The sequence below is a fragment of the Mesocricetus auratus genome, unplaced genomic scaffold, assembly GCF_017639785.1.
Source record: "Mesocricetus auratus isolate SY011 unplaced genomic scaffold, BCM_Maur_2.0 Super-Scaffold_100003, whole genome shotgun sequence".
Taxonomy (NCBI): Eukaryota; Metazoa; Chordata; class Mammalia; order Rodentia; family Cricetidae; genus Mesocricetus; species Mesocricetus auratus.
In genome coordinates, this window is record NW_024429188.1 from 93,183,171 (window position 1) to 93,202,639 (window position 19,469).

The 19,469-nt window shown below is 35.1% G+C and overlaps 1 protein-coding gene across 4 annotated transcripts in view; it reads right to left on the reverse strand.

The window, feature by feature from the left end:
* Tenm1 (teneurin transmembrane protein 1) overlaps positions 1-19,469 on the reverse strand; it is a 789,988-nt gene that overhangs the window by 177,068 nt on the left and 593,451 nt on the right. For all 4 annotated transcript variants that reach the window (XM_040744566.1, XM_040744568.1, XM_040744567.1 and 1 more), the window contains 3 exons: positions 5,087-5,272; positions 2,853-2,876; positions 849-995 (listed from right to left, as the gene is read on the reverse strand). In XM_040744566.1, the coding sequence (XP_040600500.1) occupies positions 849-995; positions 2,853-2,876; positions 5,087-5,272 (357 nt within the window). The remainder of the gene's footprint in view (positions 1-848; positions 996-2,852; positions 2,877-5,086; positions 5,273-19,469) is intronic.

The following is a 19,469-nucleotide window of genomic DNA, read 5'->3' on the forward strand; positions in this document are numbered from 1 at the left end:
AAAGAGTGTATGTTTTTTTATGCACATGAATGGAGGACTAAAGTTGACCTTGGATGACTGCCTTGATTACTCTTCACTTTATTGAGGCAGAGTCTCTGAGCCAAACCAGAGCTTACCAATTGTTGCAGAGATTCCCTGGCTTTGCCTCTTAAATGCTGGAAGGAGAGGGCTCTGTCCATTGATCTATTTTTGCAAGCCAAGGAAGAAAAATTTACAACCACCTGTATGCCTAAATCCTAACTGTTCTCTTTAGATTTAGGTTCTTTATTTGGGTGAAAATTATAAGAAATGCAATTATCTCACAAATACAGAAAATAGGTCCCACATTTAATAATCTACTTATTTTAATCAAAGATGCCGTAGTTAGAAAAGCATTTTGTTGTTAATTTCATGTTTTCTTGCCTAGAAAGTATACAAAAGTTATGTCAAACTGAATTATCACAATGAAATATTTTCTTTCTTCTTAATTATTTAGAGCTCCCTCTTGTGTTTCTACCTCTTAGTAATACTTTCAGGGGACAAAAGATAATTCTTGATAAATTTTTGTACTTAAGAACTGAACATGATGTTTTATTTATTATGTTTTGATACATACTCTGTACCTATTTATGGGTTACAATTAAATGAGATATAACACATGCAAAACATTTGCAGCATTGTCCAGCCATAGTAATTTTCAAAAAACAATATCTTTAAAATATTATTTAAATTAAAAATACCATAGCCCCATATGCCTCAATATTATTGATACTTAGGATTCTTAATTTTTGCTCTTGGCCAGGTTGGTCACTATTATGCAAGAGGCAAGCCTATTGCTTTCTTACACGAATGTTTTGTAAATAACTCACCTCCATCATTGTCCAAGTTGTCTCCACAAAGCATTTCCATGACAATGTTGCAGCCTGTCCCACTCCAACCAACCTGACACACACAGTGCCAACCATTTTGATCCAGGGTACATCGTCCATTTCCAAAGCAGAGCCCTGGACAGCCATCTGAAAAGACAGCAGAGGGTAACAATCACAACAACAGAATGGGATTGGCCAACAGTGATGTATCTGCCTACAGGGAAGAATTTAATCATCTGGGTTCAGTTCAGATGAGGTGCTGAATAAATGCAAGAGGAGCTTGCTTACTTGCAACACCTTCCCAGGGAACTTGTTATCCCTGACTTTGCAGTGTTTTTCCTTAGAGAGCCAATTAAGTGTTATTAATGCTAACCCCAATTCCCAACCTCTGGTTCAGACAGTAGGAAAACTGTGGTGGGGACAAGAAATGTTTTTTTTGTTTCTTTTTGAAAAACGCATCGCCTCATCTCTATCAAAACTGGCTAGATGATGCAGTATCTAGTTATTGCCAGTAAGTTGGAGAAAGACCGCAGTTTCTATGAAGAGAAACTTTCTTCAACTACTTCTAGCCTGTGATGATTTTCCCCTTGTGATCTAGTGCTTCGGGATATAGGTATGTTGGTTTATAATTCAGACCACACCACGGTGTATTTGCTTATTCCTTAGAAATGTGTTGCACTTGTTTTGCATCTATTCAGATTTTGAAAATTATTATTGATCTGACGGCTAAGCACTGGGAAATTCACTTCTGCAGCATCGATTATAAAGCCAGCACATTACTGTGTTTTTAATAATCATCTTAAGTACCCAGAAAATGTTCATGGGATTAAAGTATGTCATCAGTAGGGTTTCAGAATTATAGAAAATAATTGGGAAAATACAGTCCAGAGAAAGTGTAGTTCGGACGTTTTTAGTTAATTACTAAAGCACAGATATAGGTAATGATGCTTCTTTAGAATTAGGCTCCTTTTTGTCTAGTACCTCCTGAAAATGTGTATTACTCTTTCTACCAGTAGTTCAGAGGTTGGCTCTATCAAAAGAAAACTTTGCATGTTCTAAGTGATCAGTGGCAGATACATGAACACAACAACAAGAACAACAATGATATACATATCTTGAATATTTTCCCAATTGTCATACAAGACCAGACCTGGCTTTTACTAGGGGTAGTTCAATCAACATTCTTTTTACTGTATGTCTTCAAAAGACAATTTCAGAAGGATAAATATAAACATAGGTTTAAAGTATTGTAGAAGTAATCCCATCTTCTTTCCAAATGGTTTTCTAAGTAATTATGAACAGCCCAGAGGAAGGAAATAAAACTTAAAAATAGCAGATGGCAGACAGAAAGAATGATAAGATTTATGAGTAACCTATCCCCAAGTCATAGCATAGAATGCGTATACATAGCCTTGAAAAAAGGAATTTCTCTACTTCTATTCTAATGGGGACCCAATGGAGAAAATAAAACTCAAGGTGATTTGGGACAGATAAACACTACATATCTGACAGAAAATCCCTTGTTGTTTCCGTCAGAGGCTAATCCCTGGACAGAGGACAGAGACAGGTACTTATAAGGGAAAAATTCTGCCCTCAGAAGGACATAAGAATTTTATCCATAGACAGAGAGATATATTGTTTTAAATAATACTTCACCTGTCTACTGCAATCTACTTTATTTAATAATTGTCTGTAGACATGTGCGCATGTGCAACACTCCCCCACATTTGTTTTTAGAAAAGAACATAGAAAAGGAGTCCTTATAATAGCAAGTCTATTCTATACTGTAGCAACAGTGACTTGGATGCTAGAAAAACAAATTATTGTCTAGTCTTATTAGTGTAAACACAGCAGTATTACATTAAAAAATTATCCAAACAACAAATTAGAGAGAAACTAACCAAGCAACCAAGTGAAACCAACCAAACAAAACACCACCTTTGTTCTCCTATATGCGCATTTCCTTGAGAAGCACATTTCTTCTATCAAGAAAAAAAGTCTTACCTCGAACAGCATCTAAGTAGTGAGCTAAAGGGGAGGGGAGAAAGAATAATTGAATAAATTTCTGGGAGAACAAAATTATACAACATATACTAATGGTTTCCCATCTGTTGTCTAGAAGGAGAACAGCAAACTATGAGTTGTTGAAATGCCTGCAGCTCAAAAATTGGTACACTGGCCTGTGTATTTTATGAATAATATTTTCTGTGGGAAAGTTATTAATGTCTTTTCTTTAAGAAACTCTATTAGGCTTCCTTAAAAAGTGTCATATTTCACTAAAAGTATAAGAACTTCATTTTTTATATTTCAGTAATAACTTCTATGAAGGAGGACTAGCTTTATCTTCTTATATCCTTAGAAGGCAGTTCTGGAGCAAGCACCTTTAATAATTATCATAATATTTAAATAGTCTCATGTGAAGGCAATAAACTTACTGTAGTGCAGAATGTATTTACTTAAGCTGCTTCTGAATCACTCCTCACTACCTTTTTTAATGAATCTTAACTATTTCCACAGTCATAGAACAAGACTTACTGTACCTGTAGTAGAATAGCAATGCAATTTATTTAAATGACACATGTGTGTATACACACACACACATGTATATTATTTATCACTTTGATAGAGTCAATGGTTGTAACAAATAATATCGCCTAAAAGTAAAAGTCACAACACAGTATACTGGGGGGGGGAGCTAAAAATGAATTGCGTATCAAAAAACTTACAAGGCAGGTTCACGTTCAGGAGTAGTTTAGTTGGTAACACAAATAACATTTTTATGTGTACTTTTATGTGTGTAGTTGGGTTTGCCTTTTTTCTTTTAAGAAACCAAGAACATGAAGTTAGGTGAGAAGGGAGACAGGAAGTTTTGGAAGAATTATTAGAGGAGAATAAATATGCTAAAATATATTATTATGAATAATTTAAAAATAGAAAGAAATTACCAAAGCCAAAAGATGACTGCTGCCTTTGCTTGCTGCACATCTTCTGCCTAGTCACAGAAATGCCAATGGAATGCTGTGACCCATTTCCTTAGTAGAGCAATGAGAGTTGTACAATTATATTTATCCTATTGTATGTGTATAATGGTTTAGAATGTGACCTCGCACAGACTAGAATTATCTGAGAAGAGAGTCTCAATAAGTGATATTTAGATCAGGTTGGCCTGTGGGCATGCCTATGGGAGGCTATCTTGATGACATTAATTGAGATGGGAAGACTGGACTAATATGAGTTGTACAATTCCCTATGCAAGGATTCTGGGATGCATAAGAAAGGAAAAAGTGAGCTGAGCACAGGAATGCATACATTCACTGTACTCTGTTCCTGATTTTGGATGTGATATACCTAACTCCTGAAAGCTCCTGCTACGATGACTTCCTTACTATGATGAATTCTAACCTGGAACTGTGAGTGAAAATAAGTTCTTTCTGTCTCAAGTTGATTTTCTCAAGGCATTTTTATCACAGAAACCATATATACAATTAAGACAAAATAAAAGAAACCTCTGTGGCAGTTATGTATGCAAATAGAAGACATTGATTAAAGAAGTATATTACATTATAAATCTTAATTACTAGCAATGTCTTTCATATTGTGGATATCACATGATATGTTAATTACATCATAGGCATATCACTGCCTACAGTGTTCTGTCTGGCCATGACTTAAAAATTTGTAAATTGATGGCAAGGCTGAGAGAAAGGTTAAATACTTCAGCATAAACTCTGCATTACTGAATAAAGATAGACATTTGAACACAGATGTTCTATTGATAATTGTCAGGAGTGCGTTTTTCATATACATTAAAAATAGCTTCTAATGGTATCAAATGGCCTTTGTTAAAGTAGTCCCATTGAATGAAATTGCCTGTAGGTGTTTTCAGTGAAAGTAACCTATACTTTTCAAAAGAAAAAGCGGACAGTAGAACGTTACTGCCAACAAAAGCACTTGTCTCATTCACTAATGACACTTTATTCCAGTGTATCATCTTTCTTTTGAGTAACTCAAAGTGCTTAAAAGCAGAAAGCATAAGAAACACAGAAGTAATGAGAAAAAGAAATGGCAGAACAAATCAGAACAATATTATTAAAGAAGAAACCTCTCAGTTCATGAAAAATTTGTATTTCTTTTCCCCAAGTTCAAGTTCTATGAATATCAAAGCAACTGACTCACTAGAATGTTCTTACTTCTTCAATTAGTTCAACTTACTTCAGTCAAAGTATGCTGATACTTACCAATTGTGCAGTGGTCGCCCTCCCATCCAGGGCTACACTCACATTTTCCGTCTTTGCACTGACCATGCTCAGCACAGTGAGAGTGACAGGAACGTTCCTCACATGTCGGTCCTACCCAGCCTTCTTCACATTGGCATATTCCCCTTGAGCAGACCCCATGGCTACCACACTCCATGGTACAGAGTTCTGTGGAAATTCAAAGAAGACATATTAACACATTTAGTTAAAGCCAACAAGCATTCCTTCCTAAAGTCATCAGAATGAATAACACATCACAGGCAATGCTGATACTTTCAACGAAAGGCTACAAAAATTAAAAAGTTTGTAAACAAAATGTCACTTACATTTTTGGTTTCTGAGTAAACATACAAGAGTCTTTCCAAAGAAGGTAGTTAAAATTCTAAATATAAAATAAATTTTCAGGCAAATTTATTTTAAGAAGTCTATAAAATGATGTCATCAAGATTTAGAAAAGAATTGCATTTGTCCAACAAATTTCTGAAGGGATTCTTTACGAATTCATCAGCAGCGTAGATAATATTGAGTTATTTTATGATAATGTATGAATTCATAGTGGATGATGACACAGTGAAATAGTGTTCTAAGTTTGCTCAGGAAGACAACATTGAAAAAAACTAGCACAATACAATTTATAATATGCAAAAGGCAAAGCTCCCAATGATAGCAATCAACTGGTTTCTCTTATCACAAATCAATATTTGTATTTACTTTAAGCATATGAAATGACTCCTGGTTGATTAAAGCACACAGCCTTCTTTTCCTGAAATGCTATTCGGTGTTTAGTCAACATAATGGTGGTGCGTTCTGGCTTGGCCAAAATTATCTGCTTTTTTTTCTTGACTTTTTGATGAGAAATGTTGAATATTAATAAAATCCTGACAGTAGATAAACCACATAACAGCTTGGCAAGTATCTTCCTTATCTAATTCTGCTAGAGCAGAGGGGATAAAAGCTTATTGAAGAAATTCAATATGTTTGGTGGTTAATGGTCATATGTCATTGAAAGTGAAAAATGGTATTCTGGAAGTGGAGCTGTCATTTTCATAGTCTAAAATTTGAAATTAATTTTTCTATTAAGACATATTCAGTTACAATAATATTAATAAACTCTATAGATATCAGGATATTTTCAGGATGGGATATCTTTATGATAGATAAAGCAATACCTGTAGATCTTGTTAAACCTGGATCGATTTGTTTACTTATTTATAATTATGTTTTGTATGTGTATATAGCATGTGTGTTCACATGTGTGTCTGCACATATACAAGTATACATATACATATGTGTATCTATGTGTGGATGGCAGAGTTAATGTTAAGTAACTTTGTTGGTGACTTACGACTTTATTCACTTAGGAAGAATCCCTTGCTGACCCTACAGCTCCAAGGGTCCCATCTGTGCCTCCTGAGTGCTGTGGTTACAAGTGGACTAGACTACCTACCCTGATTTGTTATATGCTATTGAAGATAGAAACTCTAGTCTGCATTCTTGCAGAACATGTCCTTTATCCACTGAACTATCTTTCATGCCTCAGATTACTTTTTGACGGCTTGGAATTGATGGAAAGTAAGGGATTTGAAAAATGAAATAAGTATGAATAATATCTCTACTTAATATCTTTGAACAATTTATTAACAAGATGAATTGGGTTAAGTATACACCAGAAGAAAAAATATGTACATCTCAAGAGGCTAGTGGACTGATTTGAGATATATTTTAGAGGTATAATCAATGGGAGTTTCTCAAGTTTCAATATGATGGATAAAGGAAATGCTAAGTTGATTTAAAAAGTAATAAATGAATGGATAATGCTGCTATGTATGTAATTGGACAAGTTTTGGGAATCACAAGTAGAACACCAAACATATTAACTTTATGATTTGTATACTGAGTTATGGGAAAATATCAACTAATTAATAGAATATATGTGTTTAACAGGCTAGGTCTGGAGATGTAAAATGGCAGTTTTTTGTATATAGGTAATGGAGATGTTTGCAACCCCAAAAGAGATATATGATAACAAAACCTCTTAAATGAACTCTGAAATGTTCAATGATTTAAAAACTAAGTAGGCTGCTATGAAATAGACACAATTTTTTTATTTGTGAAAAAAACACAAAAAAATATAATGAAGAAAATGAGGCAGATTGAAGGATAATGGGAAGAAGGCAATGTGATTTAGGAAGCACTCCAGTGGGATTGTGGTTTGACTTTTTTCAGACATAGTATGAGAGGTGCCCACTGTATTTATCAGCAAGAAACTCTCAATGAAACTAGAAAGAGCCTTACTGATAAAGTACTAGCTGTACGGCCAGATTGGAATAAATAAAAATAAATAGAAAGCCATTTGAAGAACCACTAGGTCATATGGAAAGTCTCGAACACTGAAAAACATACTTCAAAAGATGAGCATTTTTATAAGTGGTGACTTCGATAATTCTATCTTCAGCTAGCATGAGATCCATACGCCTTGATTCTGCATTTCTGATAGATGATTTGATCTTGAAATAACAGTTCTTGTGAACCTGAATGCATGGTCTGCTCCCTTTCATAGTTTTCCCATGACACTAAAAACTGAAAAGACCTTACTAAGATGAGAGACCTGATTAAATAAACCTCACGAAGTCAAGACTGAAGAAACAATCAGAAGGAAAATTTTCTTACATATTGCTCTGTGTAAGCCTACAAAGAGAGAAGCACTGATTAGATGACAGAAAATGATAACTAAAAACTTGGCAGTTAGGACATAATGTAGAAGAGAAATATTATTATATAATAATATGAAGTGGGGTGTGCTGAGTGAAATACTTGTAAAGTTCTATATTATCGATAAGACAGGCAAGAAATACTTTATCAAGGTTCTATATAAAAATTTAAATGTACAATCCAATTTCTAATAACAGGATTCAATATTTTTTACTAGTACCGTCCAATAAAAACTAGAACATACAGATAAAATATGAATTTAAATATTTTGGAAGATAGTAGATTTCCCAAGATAGTAAAGAATTACTGTATCAATTTTCAGGCAAAAAAGGAAACTCAGTGAGATGATTCTGACATTTATGGATGCGTTTTCCTGTAGCAGTGTCTGCAGTTCTAGCAAAGGAATATAGAGAGGCCTAGAAGCTGGGTTAAGCTTTGCTAGTCTTGTGGGAGCAGAAAAAAACTTGAAAAATACATAGATATTGGTCACTCTCTACATCTTTATGTTAAAGAAAGGAAGAGGAAATGGATAGATTATAAGAGCTAGAAGTAAACATGGAAAGATGTAAGACACAGAGGTGAAAGATGACTCCAGGAAAACTATTTACCAGACACAACAGAACTGATATGCATAGGAATCCACAGGGACTGTGACAGCATACATAAGTCTTGTGCAAGTTCAGTACAGACAGGGTCCCAGTACTGAGAGTGGGAAATAGACATGTGGTGCCGTGTTTAACCTGGAAGCTATCTGCAATTGATACCCACTAGCAAATAGAAAATCACTTTTTCTCCAATGGAGTCTCACTGTGTATATAAACCACACTTCAGGGTAGGTTATATGCCTGGGAGTAATTGGCAAACACAAGATGAACACAATGGTATTTATGTGAACTTTTTGTTTCATTTTGCCTTTTTTTGTCTGTTTAGTCTTCTGTTGGCTTTGATTTCTATTTTGTGGAATTTATTTTTCTTTTTTGCTATTATTTATTTTTTATTATTTTGGTTTTCTGAGACAGGGTTTCTCTGTATTGTTTTGAAGGCTGTCCTGGAACTCGCTCTGTATACCAGATTGCCTTGAACTCACAGAGATCCGCCTGCCTCTGCCTACCGAGTGCTGGGATTAAAGGCATGAGCCTCCAACGCCCGGCTTTTAGAGCGGGAAGGAGGGACAGAGACGGAACACAAAGTTGGGTAGGTATGGAGTGGGGAAGATGTAGAAAGAGAAGGAGGAGGGGGAGCATAATCACAATATCCTGTATGAAGTTTTGTCAAAAAAGATGACAACAGCACCCAAAAGGAAAAAATGGCCAAGAAATTTCCATCATTACAGCAAAGCAAATTCAAAGAAATTAGAAGAAAAAAATGATAACTACAAGAAGCATGAGTAATAAAACATGGGTAAATGACCATAGAAACTTTAAAGAAAAGCCATACTTTCTTTGCATAGATCAATAAAGTTGATAATCCCTTTGTGGTGAGTGGTCAATCAAGCCAAAAAAAAAAAAAACCACAAACAAACCAGAAGACTATATTAACTGATATCAGGAATGTAAAGTAGGAAATCAGTGTAAAATGAGTTGTTTTTTCTTGTCATTTCATTTGAATGTGTTATGAAGTACACAACTACCATAAAGCTAAAACATGTATTTTTAACAACACAAATCAAAAGAAACTGGACAGTGTATAAAGAATTTTACCTTAAAATGACTAATAATCTCATAAAGAAAACTTTAGTCTCAGATGACTATACTTGTAAATATATCAAATTTTAAGGACAAAAAGATTAAAAATCTTGAATCAAATTTCCCAATGAATAGGAAAAGAGGAAATTCTTTTAAAAGGTGTCTCATGAAGTCACTATAAACTACATATAAAATTCTAGCAAAGTTATTATATAGAAAAATGTAGGACAATGTGACACATATATGAAGAAAGAATGGGAAAGGAAAAATTCACATGAAATGAAATGTATGAAAATGAAATTACCACTTATCAAAACTAATATAATTAAGTCTAAAACTTCTCACAAAATATGTTTAAGCCCTCTATTGAAACCCATTAAATGTTTTAAGTGAAATGAGAGATGACATGAATTAATGGAAGGCTATATGGTGTTCATGGAATTGAAAACCTAATTTTAAAAGATACCCAATTTTTAGTATAGTTTTCATTGCCGATTGTGGTGGCACACGCTGGTAGGATTTGCTGAAGGAGGCAGAGGCAGGAGGTTCACAAAGCAATGAATGAGTGTCTCAGTATCTTCGTTTCCGTGTACGTGTATGTAGGTGCTTACATGTTTTTGAGAATACTGATAAACTAAAGAAATAAGTTTAATGAGCTAAAATGATGCGGTGTAGTTAACAGCAGGACCAACTATCAAAATACAAAGTCATATTAATTTAGTACTTATTGTCACAGAGATTCAGACACCAAAATCCACACATATAAAAGGACATGATTTATGGTGAAGGTCACCCTACAGACATAGAGAGAGTATAGTGTTAAATTAAATGGGAGAGGAAACTGACTATCCATCAGAAAGACTACATTATCATGTGCATTAAATTAATTTCAAATCATATGTAGCAAGCAGTATCTAGCAATTCTGTTGGAACACAGCACTAGGAAATCATTTCAAGATTTTATGGTAGAAAATAATTTTTAAAGGAGTCATCAAAATACAACATTAAGTGTAAAATCCAATAATTTTGTGTCCCTCAAAATTAATACATGCCAAAAGACAAAGAAAAGATATTCTACTGGGTAGAATATATTGCTGAAAAAGATCATGCATTTATAATTATTTAAGAGCCTCAAATTTATAATAAGAAAACAAAAGCATAGGAATTATATAAAGGATAGCTAGATGGTCAAATTCAAATAGAATCATCACACATCAAGGACATAAACATGAAAATATAGAGGGCACATTTTTCAAAAACACAATAACAGTTAAAAGTAAAATCAATCACAAATAGTAATCTGCTACAGATAACTTGAAAGAAAAGAAAGTCTCATGTACCACAGAAGGCTCTGTAGATTGGTGTGATCAGTTTGGAAAAGTATTTAAAATTATCTGCCGAAGTTGAATATGTGTGTATTCTGTTATGCCACAGTTACACCACTTAGGAGTTTCTTTGCAGACTGAAAGTAAGCAAATACTTTTCGAAAGATATATATAAAATTGTTCACAAGAGAATTATTGGCGCTAGACAAAATGGACACATATCAAACACTCATCAGCAACAAAATGAATAATTAATTGTAGCAATTGTGTGAAAACTGTAAGAAAATGATTGATAGCAAAATGCCACAATATGGATAAATCTGCAAAAGCAATGTTGAATGAAAGAAAGCTTTAAAAAGTCATACATATTGTAAGATCTCATTAAGATTTTATCAAAAGCAGGCAAGTAATAGAAGCCAGGGTTGTTGAGTTTTGTGACTCATTAGGTCTAGTGAGGCTGAGGAATGTTGCAAGTTTGACGCCAGCTAGCTTGGGCTATGGAGTGACAGTGTGGGAAAAAAAGAAAAAAAGAAAAGTAAAGAAAGAAAGCAAGTCAGTGAGGAGGCCTAGGTAATCTATTGAGCCTTGGGCAGTAGATCAGTACTCATCCCGAGTATACACATGGACTTTGGACTCCCATAGAACAATGTGAGGTGCACTCTCACCCTGAACTCTTGGGGGAGGGTCTAGGCCCTGTTCTGGATGAAATGACAGATTGTGGACACCCCCACCCCTGGGGAAATGAGGGGATATTGGGGGGGTTGGGGGGAGGGCACGGGGGGGAGGGGAGGGAAACGGAGAGGGACCTGGAACTGACATATGAAGCAACCTTGTTTCTAATCTAAATTTAAACTTAAAAATAAATAAAAAAAGAAAGAAAGAAAAACACCAATGTCCTTACCTAGCAAAAGAAAGATGGTGGAAATTGGAAATGGGTGTTACAGGAGGACACTCAATTTCTAGTCTGTATTTTTGACTAAGATGGTAGTTATAAGGCATTCCATAATTTGATAAATCTTCGAACTGTATGTTATGAGTGTTCTATACTTCTGCTTGGGTGGCACATTTTAATATGTTAAATTAAAGATAATCACTAAAAACAGCAAGAGAATATATCTTTCTAGCTGGTAGAATGTTAAAAAATAAAAACTCATTCAAAGAAAATGCAGAAAGGGGAAAAGTCAAAGAGAAAATTATAAATAGGAGACACAATAGAAGGTTTTATGGTGTAAATATAAATGTAGCAGTAATCACCTCAATTAAAAATGAATTAATTGAACTTGCAATTTGAACGAGAGAATTTATTTAACTGAATGAAAAGGAAAATCTAGTATTTTCTTTCAGTGAAGAATAGATCACTAAAACATACTAATACAGAAAAGTTATAAAGGAAGAAGCATAGCAGATAGACAGCAACCAAGAATAAATTGAGATGACTGTAATCATATCAGATGATGTAGACTTCAAAGCATAAAGCATTATCATGGATATATCCTGTTATTATCTAATGACAAAAGGAATAATCCAGACTCTGTTTGAAAATATAGTTTCAAAATACATAAGATGAATTACATAAAGCTTCATAGAGTTGAAGCAAGGTAAATGGACCATTTTGCGAGCCATCATGAGAAATTGAAAATTGGTGAGGATGTAGACAATTTGAATAGACCAACACATATCCTTAAAATAACAGACTTTCATAGTTCCCTAAGTCTATGAACTATGCAATATATTTTCTTTTAAAGCACACGAAGTAAAATGCCCTTAAAGGCTGCAAAAACATTTGTTCACAAAGTTAAGTCTCATGTGCCATATCAAAGAATGCAAGAAAATTAGAAATATGTAACAGAAAGGTGTTACAAAACTAACATCTCAGAAAAGACTTCCTTAAACACACTGTAAAATAAGCCACAGGTTACATCAGAATTTACATTGGAAATTAGAACTAATGACAAGGAGAGTTGTAATTTTAAAAATTTGTAAAGACAGAATCAAGGAACGAAGTTGCAGCTTTCTGCCTGACTAGCTTTCCTTTTCCTGAAAGGTGCTTTTGCAGGCTTCTGGGGAAAAAGGCATCAATGTACTCACCAAGCTACATATCTTAGGAGCTCACCTGGTGGTTATGGTGCATGCCTTTAATCTTAGCACTCAGGAAGCAGAGGCATGTGAATCTCTATGAATGTCAGCCTGCTTTATAGAGTAAATTCTATGACAAAGCTACACAGAGAAACCCTGCCTCAAAAAAACCATCTGTCGACCTCCCAAAAGCTTCTAATACCAGTCCACCTGGCAAGATGTACCCACTGGTGATATAGTGGCCCACTTGTTATGATGGTAACAACATGCTCTCTGACTGGATTTTAGGCCTACTCTACAAAAGGGAATTCCTTCTGTGTACTGTAAATTCAGTCAAAAACCCATGGCTGAGGAGGCTTTAGACACTAGTCGGGAATGTACTACAGTTATTTAGCTAGAGACATGGTACAATATCACTCTTTAAATATTTGTAATTATACCCACAAACAAATACCCTTAACCAGAGAGCCTTCTTTTTAGAATAAACTGCAGTAAATACAAGGAATCATGGCTAATCAAGCTGTTGCAAACGAATGACATTGAATGCTCAGTTCAAGACAGGGCACTTATGTTACCCTCTCTACATTCAGGGAACATTTCAGAAGACAGGGCAGAAAGAATGTGAAACAGAGGGAAGTTGTTCAAAATGCTATCTTGTGTGTATAACATAAGCATTGCAATCATGATCTCACAATATTTGAAGCTGACTAGACTAGGTAGGCCTGCCCAAGACTGGGTATATCATTAGTCAATCATGAATTGTGGAGGGACTTATAAGACTACACCACATATTACTGAATAATTCACTACTGGTGGATTGTGAGAGAGATACAGTCATTGTCCTCACTTTGGTATCGCTGGGTGAGCCTACCTACACCAGTATGTAGTTTGAAAACCCTGATCACACAGACAGTCTTGCTTAAAACCAGTGAGTCACAAAACAAGATAAAAATAGATGTTTGAAAGAAATTTGTAAGGGCTGAGAAGTTGTCAGGGGTTGGAGAGAGGTAAGAAAAGAGAGTAAACAGAATGTATCATGCACATGTATGAAATTATCAAAAAAGAAAATAAAAGTTATAATGAAAACAAAAAACCTTGTAAAATGAAAATTAGGAACATTGAGGAAATTTATAGACTTAAATACATTCAGTATAAAAGGATAATTATAATACAGTATACAAAATGTTTGCCTCAAGAATAGAAAGCAGATAACTTTATATGCTCATCTCCACCTTCCTTGCCTGTTTCCATCACCTTTCCATGCTATCACCACAGTTTGCACAAGTGTCCAGGGATGTGCTGCCAAGAACATCATAGATGCTGAGAAAGGAGGCAAATGCCTGGTACTCATCAGGGCATGCTCCAAGTCATTACTGGGTACCTAACTGTGATGCTGAAGTGTGGTTACACTGGAGAATGTGAAATCATTTATGACTGCAGAGTAGAGAAAATTCTTGTGAAACTTGAAGGCAGGTAAATAAAATGTCCAGTGATTAGCGCCAGATTTAATGTGAAGCTCAAAGACTTAGCAAAATGGCAGAACAATCGGCTCCCATCCTGTTAGTGTAGCTTCATAGTACTGACAACCTCAGTTGCTATTGTGGATCACAAAAAAAGCCATATGAAACACACAGGAAGGAAAATCTGGGAGTCTTTTTCTGGAAATGTAAAACACATAAACAAAAGCCTCAGTGGGAGTAGGAAGTAGAGAAAGCAGGGAATACACTTGAACACATTGCCACAGGAAAAGTGTTTCCGAATAGGATCCTGGCAGTGTAAGCATTATAAACAATGGATAAATGAGACCTCCAAAAACCAAAAAAGTTTCTGTACAGCAAAGAACACCACCATTTGTGTGAAGAGACAACCCATAGAACAGGATAAAAATTCTTGTGTATGACAGAGAGTTAGGATTTAGACTACATAAAAGAATTAAAAATCAAGAAAACAAATAACCCAACAAAAATTGGGCTGTGGAACTAAACAAAATTCTCACAGTTAGAAATACAAGTGGCTGAGAAACAATTTTTTAAAAGTGCAACATCCTTAGCAATCAGGGAAGCACAAATTATAACTACTTTGAGATTTCATTTTACCCCAGTTAGAATGGATGAGATTAATACAACAAATCATCACTGATGCAAGCAAGGAAGCAGGGAAAAGGGAGCATTTATTCACTGCTGGTGGGAGTGCAGCCGCTATGGAAATCAGTGTGGAGGTTTGACTTTGAAGGAATATGGGAGGATTTGGGGGGAGGAAAGGGAAGAGAGAAATGTTGTAATTATATTTTAATCTCAAAAATAAAGCAAAAAGCTGAAAATAGATATTTCACATTAACCAGCTATACCCACATTCTTGGGCATATACCCAAAGGACTCTGAATCTTGCTGTAGAGATCCTTGCTCATCCATGTTCATTATTGTTCTATTTATCATGGCCAGAAATTTGAAACAGCCTAGATGTGCATCAACTGATGAATGGATAGAGAATATGTCATACATTTATAGAATGTAATATTAATCAAGTGCTAGGAAAAATGAAATCATGAATTGTGCAGGTAAATGGGTAGGTCTAGAAACAATAATCCAGATCTAGAAAGACAAACAGCATATGTTTTTGCTTTTGTAGATTTTAGCTTTAAATCTTCAAATGTGTTTCATTTGGAATGTCCATCAGGAAATCTGAAGGGGCCATGAGGAATGGCTTCCAAGAGAGGGGAAAATTATTGCACTGATATAAAGGGTAAGAAGGGAATAGTGAATAAGGTAGAGTTAAATTGGGGAAGATCAGAATGGAGGAGGGAATATAGGAAGGAATAAGTAACACTAAAGACCCTTTGAAACAGTCATATGGAAACCTACTACTGTAGATGCTACACACACACACACACACACACACACACACACACACACACATTAAAATGTTAAAATGTAGTTACTCAAACAGGGCACTAATATCCCTACTAAATAGCAAAGACTAACAAATAAAAAGCCCAGTTCCAGAAATGCATAACTTTTCTTGGAATTGTTGACTAGTGAGGTTCCATAGATCCCCCAAATAATACAGAATGTTGCCAACTCTTGAATTTGATGGTATTACCCTGTTGTTGAAGTCATAGAAAAGGGGAAAATAGAGCTGGTACTGCTCTGGAAGCTTCATCTCCACTGGCTAGCTTTCACGGTGGAAGGTGTTATGTACCATACTGGATTTGGAAAGTAACAATGTAGCTTTCAGTATTGCACAGAGATCTTAATCAGCACAATAAATTAATCAACAGTGTGAAATAAGTAATGGTAGCAAAGGGAGATAGTGCTAAATGTGAGTGAAAACTATGAAAAGTAGAAGACTGGATAACAGATTCTAGATGTAAAGTCAAACAAAAACTTAACCTTCCATACATATAGCTAATACACATACTGTTTTTAAAAAGATGCTATTCACAATAATAACAAATGCAAAATATCATCACTTTACATAATATTTTTGATAATCAACTAGAAGTACCCAATTAATTAATTGAGAAATATATATTCTGTGTTTATAAGTTAAAAGCCTCACTATCATTAGGGAATCAATGTTTGCCTGCTCAGTTGTTTAAATCCATGTAATTCTTGTCAATATGTTAATTTTTTTGTAGCATGTGAAAATCTGATCTTAAAATTCAGACAGAATTCTAGGCATATTGACAAATCCTAACGCTAAGGTACAGAGTTGGCTGTGGGAGATTCAGTTTCAAAGCCACTCTGGATTGTGTAAAGAGTTTAAGGCTAGAATGTGATACACGAAACCCTGTCTCAAAATACCAACTCCTTTCAGAAATGAAACCCTTGTCATCCTGATGGAAAGAGAATAACCAAGAATACCTCAAATCATGTTACAGTAAGTCAGTAGGTGAGTTTATGCCACAACTTAAATTTTCATCAGTGGGAAAAAGGATAACACATTTTAGTGCAAAACTATACAACTTAACTTGAATAATGTAGAGATACATGACTCATTATGGGGAAGTCTTTGAATCCTGAAGGAAAAGGTAGAATTTAAGCATAGGATAATGCAACAATAATCTATACTAGTTTGGAAAGGCTAGGACTCTGCAAAAAGTGACTAAGTTTAACAGAGTGGATTCTTTTTTACATATTACAGTTTTATTTATCAATTAAAAATTTTCATTTATTTTACATCCCGACCAGTTTACCCCCCTCCTCTCTTCCTGTTCCCTCCCCCTGCCTACCTCTATCTTCTCTCTTCCCATGGGTTTGAACAAAGCACAGCATATCAAGTTGCAGCAGACCAAACTCCCCCTACCCTGCATCAAGTCCAGCATGGTCACCCAGCATGGAGAATAGGCTCCCCAAAGTCAGTTCAAGCAGCAGGGGCATGTCCTAATCCCACTGCTAGGAGCTCCATAAATGTCACACATGCAGATGGCTTAGGTTGGTTCCATGCAGGCTCCCTAAATGTTGGTTCAGAGTCTCTGAGCTCCCAAGAGCCCAGGTTAGTTGTTTCCATGAGTTCCCTTGTGATGTCCTTGAACCCCTGTCTTGTACAATCCCTCCTCTCTGTCTTCAACAGGATTCCTGAAGCTTAGACAAGTGCTTGGCTGTGGATCTCTACATATGCTTCCATCAGTTAATGGCTCTCTGATGACAATTAGGGTAGTCACCAATATGATTTCAGGAGATGACAAATTCAGGCACCTTTTCCACTATTACTAGGAGTCTTAGCTGGAGTCATCCAAATAAAAAATGGAGTACAGATCTAAGCAGAGAATTCCCAACAGAAGACTCTCAAATGGCCAAGAGACACTTAAAGAATTGTTCAACATTCTTAGTCATCAGGGAAATGCAAATCAAAACTGTTCTGACATTCCATCTTATACCTGTCAAAATGTGTAAGATCAAAAACATTAATGACAGCTTATGCTGCAGAAAATGTGGGGAAAGGGGAACACTTCCATTGCTGGTGGGAGGGCAAACTTTTGTAGCCACTTTGTAAATTGATGTGGTGGTTGCTCAGAAAATTGGGAAACAGTGGTTTCTGCTTTAGAGAAAGTTAATAGAGGGGGTCACGTGCTAACTACTCTGAGCATTTTACTTCGAAGTTTTTCATAATATGCCTGTAAAAATAATGATTAAAAATTTTATTGAAAAAGATTATACATAGAGACATTTATATTACTTATTAAAGCAGTATAATAGCTGTTTTTATGCTATTTCACATACCTTAAATATTTAATAATAATTTTCAAACAAAAATGAAAAAATGTCTTTGGGGGACTGTTCTCTTGAATTAAAGAAGCAAAAACTTGTCGTGCTTTCTTGTGCAGTCCTCAACACACAGCACTTGGCAGACAGAAGCCACAACTACCTGTCTGATTTACAGTTTCAGTACCACAAGTATCCAAGTGGGAAGCAATATCCCCATGAGTAAGGAAATCACCTAAGAAATAAATTACTACAAATGGAGTAGCAGATCTTAAACAATAAACATTCCTCATTTTGAAGTGCATCAGCATTTCTGCCATTGTATCCAGTTTAAAATGGGGTTTCTGGATGGATTCTGAGATGTTCTTCAATCCCCATATACTTATAGTCAGTGGGGGGGGTTGGGGGGAGATGAACACAAAACAGATTCTGGAAATTGTATAACTTATAAACATGATAGAAATGATATCTGATCTAATATATTTGTCTCACAAAGACTTCTATTCCATGAGCAATATTTTCATCTGGTTGAAAATATATTAACATTATAGGCTGCAAAAGATGACAAAAGAATGCTAAAATACGAACATGCTTCTGTGCAAATGTATTGGAAAACAACATGAAAAATATAGGCAGGCACTTTAAAGTTCTATTGAGACATTTCATTTTTAATAAGTTTCTTTATGCATGTCAACAATGAACACCATTTGTATAAATTGGACTAGGATACAACCGGAACACTTCTTTGTTACATGCTGACAAAGAACAACTTGATTAAATAGTAAATCCTTCAGAGCAGCCCTCCAAACAATTTTTCAGATTTACTTTTTAGATGGAAGTTCCCAGTAAGCTGAACTCTGTTATTCTCCCTACCTCAACTATGCCCAATATTATTCAATGATACTATCAGGCACCTCACAATATTAAATTACATTATCCTGCTGTATAACATATATTTATGTAAAATGCATTGCTCCATCATGGCATCCTAAATAAAGAAAGACTATATCTGATGTAAAGATTTGCAAACATTAATAAACTGCCCAGTATCTGGTAGAATCTGTTAAAGATCTAATGATGTGAAGTTAGAAGTGGAACAACCACACACACAAAAAAAAAGAAATGAAGAAGAAAAATTGGAATGCACAAACCTGAAGAGATAGTTACAGTCTGTTTAGCTTTACTACAATTGTTTCTGAAACTGTCGGTATTTCCTCAATGTGTTGTGTCAATTATGCAGGAAATTGTAGATAAAAATATTTAGCAAGTCAGGATGGACTACACAAAGTTTTTTCTTAATAATATGTATTGTTTTGTTTGATTAATTGTTTCATTCTGGTGAGGAACTCGGTACATACACACA